Consider the following 14,242-nt stretch of genomic DNA (forward strand, 5'->3'; position numbering starts at 1 on the left):
AAGGATCTACTTGCCACTCTGAAAACATTGTTCTGAAAACATTTCCACTAAAAAACACTGGGATTCCCTAGTGCACAACACTATATAAAGCTCACTATTCAGGCATTACTTTGCAAATGCTTCTTTTAAAGGGATAAAGAAACTATACACAAGCATATCTATGGAGAGCTGAACACAAGACTAATATGACCAAAATGGATGCTAGCTGGAAAACAACTATATATTTTACAACCATAGATTCTGAATCCCTTTAATTTGTAATGTGTGACAGAACATTTTATTTTTTAATTTTTTTAATTTAATTGTATGCATGATACATTAAGTAAAGAACTGTTCTTTATAAAGACTAATATAGAGTATATACTGGTATTATAGCATACAGAGTAACTTATTATTGATGCACAATTGTTTACAGCTCCAACCACATGATTTTATAATTTTCATATTAAAAAAAGCCCATAAAAGATGAGTAGTGAAGCTGTAAAATCCAGGAGACAATGAAAGATATTTTTAAGTGCTCACAGCTGCTTGGACCTGATTCAGTTTTTCAACAATTTCAGAGAATAGAGTGACACAAAACATAATTCACTCTTTAATGCATTGAGAGGGTCTCTAAATCATGCATTTTTTTATCTTTTGCAATCTGATTAGCAAAACATGGTAAATTTTCTCCTGGTGAAAAAATTGTGTAATCCTAAGTAAGCCATGCCCACTTCTGTCCTCTGCTTTGTGTCTCACTGCCCATGCCCCGTGGCATGAGCATCTCTTGTGTACTATGGCAGTATTGCTCAGAGGCTTCACTCATTTTTCACTTCTGCATCTGGCACGCCTCAGGAAGGATCCCCACATGACGTTAGAAAGTACACACTGTTCATAAGACAGACACCTGATAATTACCTTGAAATTTCCTTCTCTTTTCTTTGACACATAGTAAATATCCACCATATAATACATGGGATTCCTTTGTCCTTACTTTGCAGTTCCATTTTCTGATGGACACAGGAATTTTGTCTATGGAAAAAATTCTGAACTGAAGTTCCAGGTTGAAATATAAATATTTTGAATCCTATTTAGTGTAATGTTAAAATTCTTACATATAGTACATCTCTCTATATTTCAAGTTCCTTTGAAAAAGGATTTTAAGTACCTCAGATAAATTGAAACTAAACAGAAAACAAAATAAAATAAAAAATCATACCTAGAGATGAACCAGCATAATCTGTTGAAAATGAAAAAGTTTTAATGCATTTTCGCAGAAAGAATATGAAACCGCAAAGGATGGTACTGAGGCATACTACACCACTCCTTATTCAAGAGCCAAATTCAGAGCTTGATCTAGCTGAATCCACTCGGATTTAAATATATGTTAAGAACAATGATCCCATGTTAACTAAATGAGAAAGAGCACAACTAAATCTGAACTGGAATGTGCAACAGGAATTACATATAGGTCTAACCTAGTAGCATTATTTCAATATAGGAAAAAAAATCATGTCTAACCTCAGAGATATTTCAAGACAGACACTATCTGGGAAAGTTTATTTCTTTAGTGACTGAGGAATGATTGCACCTTTAATACTATCTTAACAACAGTGCATTTATTTTTTATTTAGAACTATTATACAAATAAACAGCTATTATACAAATAAATAGTACCAAAGGCAACCATCCACACCAACACTATCAACAAATACACAATTTTATACTGCACATCAAATGAGCAACACGTTTCAGCCTCAAATACACCTTTAAATAGAACATCCAGAGGCTAATGGAAGTTCCATACAGAATGTCATAGATTTTCTCAGCTCTATCTAACATTTAAATAGACTTCATTTTAAAGATCTGAAACTATTTGTAGACATGAAAATTAACCTTCCCATCCTCCTAAACACACTCAAAGGCCCTACTGATTCCTAAGGCAGACTGTTAACACATCCTTAGCAAGAAAGCAGTAAGTGACCTCTGTACTATAATCTGAAAAGCAAAACAGAAAATACCTTTTTTCTATTACTTTCAGCTCTCTAAATACATTGGTTAACTGCTTCAAAGTAAAATAACATAAAAGAGAAGAAAACAAAGGAGTTGCCTGCATCAAGTCCTTGATCAATTGTTTAATGAAGAAAAGACTTTTTTTAAAGTACTGTAAGGGTCACTAATTAAAAGCTCAGTGATTATGAAATTGCAATCAAGAGTCCATTCAGACAGATTCATTCTCTGTCACCCTACTGCTGTTGAGATTAATTAAGCTTTAAACACTTTAAATAAAGCACTGGAAAATGAAACAAGCTGATGTGTTGTAACCCAGTAATTTTGTGTCTGAAGTTACAACATTGCTTGAAAACAAAAGTTTGCATATCCTTACATGAAAACCTATCTCTCTGGTCTCACTGGAGTCTTGTCATATTCTGACTCAGTAAGACAAAAGGCAAGGTAAGATAGAACAAGCATCTTAAGAGTTTTGCTGAAAACATGAAATTTAATAATTTTTAGAACTGAAGTTGAGGATTGTAACAGCAACGTCTGGATATAATGACTGAGCACGTAGTATAGTCAGCATTCTACATTCCTGAGAAACTGCACCAAGCATGCATAATTCATTTTATGTTTTATGACATATGAGGTAAATTCTATTAACTTATTTTGCTTTGATTTTTCACATTTTTTATTGGAATTCAGAATAAATTAGACCTGTTTTGCCATACTTACAGACATGTAACTCACCAACAAAACCAAATTTTATTCTGTAGGCTGTAGAAGTCAAAATTTTCCAATTAGTTTTTTAAAAAAGATCTTGTGTATTAAAGGTACTTGTATACTAGATACACTGGACGATCGTATGAATAGCGCTTCCTAGGGAACTTATGCATTTCTACAGAAGAAAATCAGTGTTCAGGAGTCACATGTGAATAATGAAGCTACTGAGGCATCTGCAGGTACTGACTACACATCTGAGCTACGGTGCTTTTCTTTTAGAAGAAACAGAAGTCCAGGAATTAAAATTGAGTGAGATCTCTTCGTCTAGCTTTTCTATAAAAGCACTTATAAGATGCCCCTGCTCTCACTATATGAGGTGCTCCCCTCTATGTAAATCTGTGAGCTATTATTATAATGATTTTGCTAGAAAAGAGAACGTTGCATGAATGCAAAACCGTATGCATTGTAAAGGTTATGTGAACCTTAAGATTTCCTTAGACATTGGAAATCTATACAGGAAATCTTCTGCAGATTAAATTGTGAGCCCAGCTCTCTGAATGTCAGCTATCTTACTGAAAAAAAATCTTTCCTTTACATAAGATACTTTCTTAGAGTATGTATTGTTCAGTGGGACATATCAATTCGAAGAGCAAAACTGAGAGCTTAAAATGCTTTTGCTGTTTTTGCAAATTTTGTCTAGCATCAAAGAGATATGTCAGAGAACATTTAAGACCTAGGAAATTTAACAGACTGTAGTTATGCCTTTGCTGGGAGAAACTTGCTGTAATTGTTTCTCATCATCCAATCTGTCATTCAACTGCCCTCCTCCCACTCTGAATTCCCCATGGCACCACGAACAGTAACAAGCATAACAAAACCAAGCAAATTAATTACACTGGTGATGAATATCTGAAAAAACTGCTGGTGTACATCTCTATGTACAGGTAACCTCAGTCAACAGAATTTTAAAATGGTATATACTCATAGAATATTCAGTTACTTAAAACATAACACCTTTCACAAGTATCCAACTAGACTGTGAGCAATGCTGAAATGTTAAAAAACCTAGATGTTGCAAAAGTATTACAAGCCTCGTTTTTCTATCCTTAACTGATTTCATCCTCTAAACATTCTTCCTGCACTTCTATCTGCAAGACTGACTGTACTCTGCTATGTACAGAACAGCACCTATACATAGGTTCTATATTACATCCTACGTGGTAGTACTCATGGCCCACATCCCAGTCTCAGCATTACCTGTCTTGTGGAAACACCTGTTTCCAAAAATGCACATCAACTTTAGGACATACCACAAATTCAGGTGTCCCACAAGTGACAACACCTGAATAACCCACAATATTGATTTGGAACTGCTGCAAGAGTGTTTCTTCGATAACTGACTCAACAAAAGAGAAGTAACAAGCAAAAAACAAAGAGTAACAAAGACTAACCTTGCCAGCATGGCTTATGTCACAAGGGCTCCTATTCTGCAGCCCACAGGCACTTGAACTAGGTCTGAATCAGCAGCATTGAGTGCCCAGGGGAGTCCAGCACACAGCTCAGCATGAGGAGGTTCACTGCAATTCCCAACAAACTGCTACCAGCTAGTTAGGCTGAGGGCAGCTGCACCAGACTACAACAGAGCAGAAGTCTGGATAAGAGGAGGGAAGCCAGATGAATGGATTCAGATGAGGAAGTACAGGGAAACAGACTTCTTCGGTTTACTTCGGCTGGGCTGCTGCCTGTGTTCTCTGCAACTTCTTTGGCAGCTCGTTCATTGGTAACCAGCCCTAAGCATTCATCTTCAGTATTTCCAGCATTAACCACTGGACATGGATAGTCTGCCCAATTCCCTATTTCTATCATATCTCCTAATGCATAGGGCTGGTCTAAACCTTTGTCCCTAGGGTAAAAGTTTGGAGGAAAACTCCAAGATCTTCATGTTAAAGATCGATAGCTTTCACATTAGGAAAGAAAAGTAAATAAATCTATCTTTGGTACTTTTCTAAGTTGTATGGAAAATATGTTCTTTCACTTCATTTTGGTTTAGGTCTTTATTGTGTAGATGTTTGTCTGATTCCTTATCAATTATGATTTGTACCCACACCATTTAGTTCCTCTGCTCCAGAACAAAAACCTGATGGTGCCTTAATTTTCTGCCTTTTTTTTTTTATCTACAACACTACATGTTACCAAATTTAGAAAATTTTAATATGCTGTATTTATGCCCAAAAACAATCTGACAAGTTTTTAGAGGAACTCTGTTTAGAGATTACATTTTATTGGGAAAATCCTTTTAAACAAACAGTTTAGATAGAATCAGATTTTTACAGCTGTTTTAACTAAAAATGTCTAAAAAATAAATTATCAAAAATGAAGAAATCACTACCTGAGTTTCAGCAGATTAACAGGGCCCCAAACTGATGCCAATACAAGACAAGCATAATTTTAGAATATTTCCATGCCTGTGACACTGCATTCAAAAAACACTCTAGCACAGTGTTTCCACTGAAGACATTGGTAGCAGCAAACAACAAATCTAATCCAAAAGAAATATGACTCAGAGAGTCACTATCATGGTTGCTGAAGTGGAAATGTAGACAAGAGGAAGGGAAATTAAAATGTGCTTACACTTGCTTCAAGAAATAGTCTTTCTGTATTTACTTGTAAGCCTACTTGTTGAGAAAATATCTGTTGAGATATCTGTTTTCAGTGAGAAAATATGTCTTTACTTTCCTCTTCAAGGGAGCAAATACCGCTTTATTTTCCTCTCTTTTGCAATATCCCAATAACAATTTTCCCAATGAATAATTGCTTGTCTGAATTACTTCAATAAGGTAATACCAGAAGAGTCACACACAAGAACAGTATAGCATGTGCAACCTCCAGTTTGCATTTTGTGCTGATTCTATTGCAATGCACTTCTCTGGAAACCAACAATTAAATTACTTAAAAATTTTTTTAGAAATTCACTGGGATGTCTACACTAATAATTTTACCTGTCATCAGCCCAAGAAAAAGAACAACATTCCAAATCACCAAAAATTCAAAAGGTAGCTTCCTCTAACTAAGTTAACAAAACTTGCTTATAGGAGAAACATGCTATGATCCCAAACCCCAGTTGTCTTCTGGGGGAAAAGAACCTTGGACAATCACCCATCTAACACAATCTTTTCATTAGCTAAATTTAATTTCATTTTTATAAAAACATCTTGATATTTTCCACACTCAGAGAAATCCTCTGTTGTAATCATACGATGTCCCTGGTGATCATACTGAAAAATAAGGTCAGAAACCTCTCTTTAAACTATAGAAAAATTGTGAGAATCAAGGGAGCAGTATGATATGAACACTTCTGTGCAGGAATAAAGGAGAGAAATGAAGCAGAAATAAGGGAGACATGCAAGGGAGACAAATGAGCAGAACAGGAGGGGCAAAAAAAAAAAAAGCTGCAGCCAACCAACCAATCAGAGGAAACCCAAAAACACTTGGATCTGGTCAATTTTCAGCCTAAAACAATTGCTTTGTGGTTCTCCACTCAGAATGAATTTCATAGTGGCTGCAACAATTGGCAGTGCTGAAATCCAAATAGCTTTGCAGAAATCAATTGACCTGGGCTGACTGATATCACATGAGAGTCTAGCTTAATGTTACACAGAAACATGGGAGTAGGTAAGGAAGGCAATTATCTGAGTTACTCTGGATTTACACTATGAAGTAAGAAAGTAGACCCTCAACTTCCTGGCTACAGCAGAGACTTCCAAACATTTCTAGCAATAGGGAAATACTTAATATTGAAATAAATACATTCTACTTCCTAAATTTCAAGACACTTCAGGGAAATCAAATTCCTGAAATCATTCCTCTCTTTCTATCTACTTTGCAAAACTATAAAATAAGAAGTATCAATGAGTTTTGGAATCATAAAATGGTTGAACAGGACCTTAGAGATCATCTAGTTCCACTGCCCCTGCCGTGAGCAGGGAAACCTTTCACTAGATCAAGTTGTTTAGGGGTGCATCCAACCTGGCCTTGAACTCCCACAACTTCTCTGGGCAACCTATTCCAGGGCTTCAGCACCCTCTGAGTAAAGAATTTCTTACATATACCTATTCACACCTGACTTCTTTCAGTTTAAAACCATTTCCCCTTGTCTTGACACTACCTGTTCTGCATAAAAAACCCTTCTTCCTTCTTTTTATAAGTCCCTTTCAGGCACTGGAGGGCCACAATGAGGTCTCCCCAAAGCCTTCTCTCCTCCATGATGCTTGGTTTGCACCATAGACAGATTTCTTTTCCCTAAGAATGCAATATTTTGACAACCAATGCAAATAATGTTTTTATTTCTATTATCTATAGAAAAAAATCTTGTATTTTTCCACTTAAAATGCTTTTATGAAGGAATATTTAAAAGATTATCACCACACATTTCATTCAAAATCATTAATGAAATATATTTCAGTGTATTTCTAGGGAGGTTTGTCATATGGTTTTGATTTTGAGTAAACATTTTTTTCTGGTTAACAGAAAAATTATATCTTTAAGCCATTAAATCTTCATATAAATCACTGTTATTTTAAGAGACAATGAAAAAGTACTTTTTGAAGAGTACATAAGTTCTTTACTTTCTGTAGAACAAGACCAGCAGTATAAAAAAGTGCACTATTTGCCACCTGAATACATGCGAATTTTGTCTATATAACAGAATACTGGTCTTTTCTCTCTCTGGCCTAAGAAGATACTCCTGTCCAGTCTGAAAAGACTGAGTCTAGGCATGTAGTGACTAAACAATAAATCCAGTATTTGTCTGCTTAGAGATCACTGCAAAGAACTATTATCCAACATGACGTCCCTTTCCAATAGTGAGGTCTGTCCTGTACATGCTCCCTTCTCACAACTTTCACTTCTGGATTGCCTAATGTGCAATCAAGATCACAAAAGATCACCTACAAAGATCGCCTTGATTGCCTCACATTCCTGTGAGGAATACTGTATTAATATTTCAGAGATAATTGCTTTATTTGTCTTTTTATGAGCCTGTAGTGTGCATTCTTCTGGACTTCTTGAGAGGGGGGAAGGTGAGGCAAGGTCTCATTGGGAAATTGTATAGTACATTAGGATTTCTCATTTACTGTCTTTGGCAAATTCTGTAATTTACAGCATGTGATACATCCCTGGAACGTATTGTCTCTTTTTGCCTATAAACTGTCTCTTTTTGTCTATAAACTGAATATAGGAAGATCAAACTGCCCTTCAATTCCTTTCAACAAATTTTACTCATGATATAATCTAAAATCTTCTGGTTTTCCTAGGGGAAGAAAAAAGTCAGGGTAGATACCAAAACGAAACAACCTTCTACATGTACTTTCAACAATTTGGCACTACAACCCTGTTAGCCTTAAAACAATTTACGTAATGTATCCCTGGCATTAACTTTAAAAATTCTCTTTAAAAATTTTTAAAGATAACTTTAAAACTTCTCTTCAAGAGGAATGTGCAAAGTTTTTCAACCCTCTTCCTTAGATGAGCTCCAGAATAATGGTAAACAAGACCCTCAGAAAATTATCTTCTAAACAGTGAGCATGAACCCACAGTACTGTGACTGTTTATGAAAGAAATGAAGCCCTACATTTATGGCAAGGCACTATATTCATCTGGAGAAATAATGACTGAAATTTAAAAAATAAATGATGAAACAAAGGGAAAACAATTACCTTTGCTTTTGCTGCACAATTGTACCTATATGGAAAGGCCTATACATACAAACTGTGGTTCAGTTCCTGAAGAAAGCACCAAACAATAACCGAGAGAATGGGAAATTCCACAATAGCCCATCCACAATATGCCAGATCATTCAGTCAACGTCTACTTCATTTTGTTTATCAATATTAAGACAATATTAAGTCAAAATCTTTTACTTCCTGTGCTCTTAACAATTAATAGGCTGCCACATTTTCAAGTTTCATCCCAGCTTGTTCACCACAGACCTGTCAATTACTGATACTTGAGTGAGTTTAATTTTATCCAATTTAAAATTCTATGGACAAATTCAGAGACAAATAGCTCTTCTACTACCTCCAAGCTTCAGCCAAAGAAAAAACATTGTTCAGGAAAAACCCTTGAATATATTCACTTCAATTCTGAAATTCAGGAAGCAGCCTATCCTGATTTAGATAGACTGGAAGTACTCCAGATTTAAATTTCAGTTTAAATCAACATAAAATGATGAAGACTTCTTATCACATTGCTTCCTCTTTCAGTTGGAAGCAAGCATTTTTGCACAAATAAGTCAAACAAGAAACACTCATACAGAATTCATCTAAGACCAATACACCAATTAGTGAAAGAACACTATGAACTCTTAATCATTTACTGCTGTGAAAAACATTACATTCTTATTTATAAGGCTTTTTTCTTGGTAGCAATCCCACAGATAAACTCACATACACTTGGGAGACAGCAGTAAAAGAAAAAAGAACAGCAAGAGGTGAGGTAATATAATTTACATAAGAATTCTCCTCAAACCTTTGCAACTGAAATGAAACAGAAAAAAAAAATCATAAACACAAAAAAATTATAAAAATATTCAAACCAAAGATAAATCCATTCAATAAAAAAGAATCATAAACACAATTTCTTAGCTTCATATTCAAAATTAAAAATCTTTAATAATAAAACAATTTTCTATCAGTCAGTGAAACTAAAAAGAAAAAAGTTTTAAAGTTTGATCTACAAAAGAGATAGAGATATTATACTAAAACACTTATTGTGCCAGAAGCATACACCAATCTAACAGTATTATTAGCATTTAAGATGTACTTTGAATTTTAGCTAGTTACTTATTTCTATCACTGATTTTGCTGTCATCTTTTAGCTTCACATTTCTACCTACATAAAACTAATTTTATTATGTAGTTTATACACAATCTCTTGTGTTTATTTACTTACCAACAGTATCACATGGTTCATCCTTATGTACACAGAAATCCTTCCTAGAATTGGGGGTGAAAGAAAAAATGTTAAGCAAGTCAAGCTGTTAGTCGTTAACAACGGTGTAACCTATTTAGAAACATTTTTTACGGCTCAATGAATAAATACAGAACACCATTATCTCAACAAAGCACAAGGGGAAGCAAAGGCCGGGATTACACAGAGCACTTAAACTGCAGCTTATGCTCAGAGCACATTTAAGAATAGTCAGGTGACAAAACATGTACTGTATATTCAAATTGCATTGCACCTAATTTCCATGTTCTTCTAGGTTTTCGGGTTTTTTTTTTCTTTTTCTGTTAGGTATCTTGAAAAGTAACAAGTCTAAAGCTAGTTTTCCTATTATTCAAATGAAGATACTTCCAGTGATTCACATAAGATACAAAAGCAGCATTTAGATCCATAATAGAGTCAGAAAATTTTTATTCTCAAGTCAATGGTTAAAATCACTAATAGGAATATGTCAGGAAGCATTTCTGCTAGGGCATCCCCTTATAGTATTGGAAAACATATAAAAATTAACTACCCTATCTCCAACATGTATTTTAGTCCATCATAGGTCTCTAAATAAGACTGTTCTACTGAATAAAGGAGAATAAATATTTCAACTGTGTCTTAAACATCTGCTTGGGATTCATTTTGATTTCACACGTATTTTACTTAGAGACATGCAACATTTTATTAAAAGAGCAAAGGAAAAACTGCTTTTTACTGGAGTATTTATAATGTTAATTTGTTATTTTACTTTAAAAAATGGCTGCTGAGGTACGCATGAATTGGAAGGTTGGGAGGGAACCAATAGGCAAAAAAACAACGAAAGTACCTCAGATATGGCGACCCCACAAACAAAGAAGTTCTGGTTTTCTGCTGTGCCACAGAGTAAGGGTCTCTGGTTTTAGGGAGAGACCATATGAATCAGAGGAATTTAGTTCTTATATTCTGTCTATGAGGGCACACAGATAAGACAAATAGATTGATAATGATAAAGATATACATACAAAGAAACACCCATTTTCCAGGAACAAAATACAGGAATTGTTTGGTGCTTGAAATGAAAGATACTGACATTTTTTTACCAAGTGTAAGTACTCCAAGGGCTGTTTCTTTGTTGTTCACAGACTATTTCTACATAGGGATTTAGACCCAAAAGCAATTTCTGGAGGTTGGCAAATTTCTGCCAATTGTTAAGGGCCACACAGACAGATGCATGGGGTTAAACAGCTTTTAATTAACCAGTCACCACTATCAGATAATTCCACAGAGGAGAAGCAGAATGGCAGTGCCATAAATTGATAAAGTTGTGAGCAAAGTGATCAGGACAGTCTGGGAATACACTCAAAAGGGCCCTGGAAATTGAGCAAAAGGTGGTGAACAAGAAACTATAATCAGACACAGAAGAAAGTTATTTTATTTTTTCAAACCTGCAAGAAATTGCCTTAATGCACTGGGTTGTAATACAATTCTTTGTTTTGTGCTATGTGACACAAGGAACTTATTGTCTTCTTAACGACTGAAATATGGGACTTGAAGTGAAGCAAGAGAACATGTGTAAAGACAATCTAAGGACATTGATTGCCTTCCATGCACACCCACCCAACCACCATAAAACACCATAAAATTGATTGATGTAATAGTAAGTAAAAAAAAAAGAAAAAGAGAAAATAATTATGTCATACCTCCAACTGTAAAAGAATGCTACGTTATGTTTCAAAACTGCCAATATGCAAGACGTTTCTGCTCATATAATAGCTTTCTTCTCATATACTTACTGAGCTGTTTTTCTTTTGTTTTTACTTCTTGGCTGAATCAGACTATGATTATGTTGTGCATTCAGGGTTTCATTATGGGACTTGGGGAAAATGGTATTGCTATGATTTGGCAAGAGGGAAATACAGTAAACCATTCTTAGTTCCTGACTTACATCAAAGGAATGTAATGCCTCCTTTAATATCCAGGAATATGAATGCATTACATATATAGGTTCTGTAGTAAAGATTTACAATTCTAGCTATCAGTGACTCTCACAAAAATAAAGCACACTACTAAGACCTCAGACAGATTATTTGCCATCCTCCTTCTCATCCCTTCTCTCAGCAAAGCAGAGCCAAAATAGTAAAATTACTGTTACCGCATATAGAAGCTTTAGAGGCACAGTTGGTGAGTCTGTCAATGAAAGCAAGAAATAGTAAAAGCCTACCTACTCCAAGCAGTACCCAGGACATAATGTCCATTACTCTAAATGGTTATCTTCATATACATGGAAGAGAAAACAGGTCCTTACTCAAGTGAAGGAAAGGAGGAGCTTTCACACTATTTATGCCTGAATTCTGCACTTGAATGAACTGGCTAACCCCAGAAAAGAATTCTAAGCAAGGACAGACAACCACTCCTGCATTGTTTCAGAAAATAATGTTTAGTTAGTAGATTTTAGTTCATTAAATATAGCATTAGGAAAGACTTTCACAGCACACAAAGGGTATTTAATTTCTAAATACAAAGTATCTGAGTCCATTGTCTTTGTTAAAAAAAATCCTGATGTGTAGGTGGTATGTACAACAGAAGACAAAAAGAACAATAAAGGCAGACTAAATTAAGAGCCAGACTTACTTTTTGTAAATAATTCCCAGTAATTTACCATTTTAGATAAATTTAATACTTGTTTTTGGCAAGTCAAAATATTCAAAAGATCTATTTTTTACTCAGCCTGGTGTATCGTATGATATGCTAGATTGGAGAAAAGAAGAAAAAGGACAGTTAACAGATTTTACCTGTCTACCAGATCTTCATTCTGGTTGCACTCTACTCCAGTTTCTCTAATGTTTGTAATTTTGAAACATATAGGTAGCTTGAATAACAGGAGAAGTTAGACTGCTTGAAACTTCAGTCTAACTTCTGCTGCTATTGATTCTAGGGCTTACAACATTTTCCAGGCTTATTGCTGAAGTAGTATGTTTCATCAAGTCGTAAGATTTTCATAAGGAATAGTTTAAATTTATGGTACTTGTGGCAAGTGACATCATCAAATTGCAAATGGCTTCACTTGCATTGTGCAAAGTGAATAAGTACAACACTGAAGATGTTCTTGTCTCTTCACATAACAGGACATTCTGAAATAATTCTCACATATAAACCAAGCACACATACTAATTAACAAATGCACTTTTAATGACAGCAATTAAATCTAAAATTATTTTGGTGTTAATGAACCACAAGAAAAATTACTTATTTACTATTTACTTGGTAATTTAAATAAATGGAAAATGGTAAATGGTATTTCAGACACTGTTTATTATTTTGAGGGTAAATCTCAAAAGCATCAGTATGTACTGGCCAGTGTATTTTAGGAAAAACAGGAAATTATATATTTAATTATTTCAAATGGTTAACACATCACTTAGGCACTGTAAAGCTGAATTGAGATTAAAAAGGGTGATATAAATAATCATATTATTATTATATTATAAAGCTCATATTTCAGTCAGAATGAAAAACAGTTTGGAAGTGTGATAAGTAAACAGCTGAATTTAATGTATCATTAACGTATTGAAACAGATACAAAGTAGTTAGGAATCCAAGGAAGGTGCTTTTGAGTGAAGTCTAACAGAACCTAGACGTAGCATTAGCATTAAACAATGATGTGGAAGAAAATACAGAAGCATTCCTGGCAAAGTTTAAAAATTAAATGAGTTCTGATAGATACACATAGGAATCAATGCACATCAAATTTTAAAGATAACTCATTTGAGTAAATTTTCTTCTAGTGTAGCCAAAAGTGGCCTCCCAACTCGATTAGATAAAACAACAACAAAAAATGAGTATTTGGAACCAGGCAGTAGAAAGGACCAGCATTCTTGGATAAATATACAGGAAAATATCAAAATGACACCACTATTCTGTTCATACAATATAGTGGCAAGTTTTTGTGTTTATGCTTGATAAAAAAATTTGTAAAGCAGAGAAGGTCTGTTAAGAAGTGAGAGAACAATTACATAGAGTAACCTCTGTAAATTACTCTAAGACAAAGAGTTGTGACTTCAGCACAGCCCACCAATATTTTCACAGGGAGGAGTTTTCCAACAGATTTCAGCAACAAAGGGTACAAAGGGTATGGTTGAAAGCTGAAGTAAGAAAAATTAGAAATCTATCTAACTGCCTATTCAGAAAGTAAATAACTGTAAATAATCAACTGCTAAACAGTTAATCTTCCTTTCTTTCAAATTTTTTGTCTAAGACTTGCCTACCTTTCTTAATCACCAGAAAATTAAAATGTAAAAATAACTGTATAAATTTTATGTTTGGGTCTCACACTAGATATTCAGAGATTTTACATTCAGTTTAAGTCCATGTATTTCTACAGAACAGACCTGTACTAGTGAATGCAACATACATAGTCTAATTATTAGAGCTTGAAAGAAACTAAGCTGACAGCAAAAGGTAAATTCATGCAAATTTTTCCCACACCCATTATTACAAGCATTATCACTTCACAGACTCAAACATATTAAAAATTAAAAAAACAAAAGAGCATAAGATGACTTAAAATTAGTGAGATTTT

At 34.5% G+C, this 14,242-nt stretch overlaps 1 protein-coding gene across 1 annotated transcript in view; it reads right to left on the reverse strand.

Annotated features, from left to right (window-relative positions):
- Positions 1 to 14,242, reverse strand: part of ADAMTS19 (ADAM metallopeptidase with thrombospondin type 1 motif 19) — a 131,557-nt gene that overhangs the window by 76,898 nt on the left and 40,417 nt on the right. Inside the window, exon 7 of the mRNA XM_005486228.4 lies at positions 9,646 to 9,689. Within this exon, the coding sequence (XP_005486285.1) occupies positions 9,646 to 9,689 (44 nt within the window). The remainder of the gene's footprint in view (positions 1 to 9,645; positions 9,690 to 14,242) is intronic.

The sequence above is a fragment of the Zonotrichia albicollis genome, chromosome Z (genome assembly GCF_047830755.1).
Source record: "Zonotrichia albicollis isolate bZonAlb1 chromosome Z, bZonAlb1.hap1, whole genome shotgun sequence".
NCBI lineage: Eukaryota > Metazoa > Chordata > Aves > Passeriformes > Passerellidae > Zonotrichia > Zonotrichia albicollis.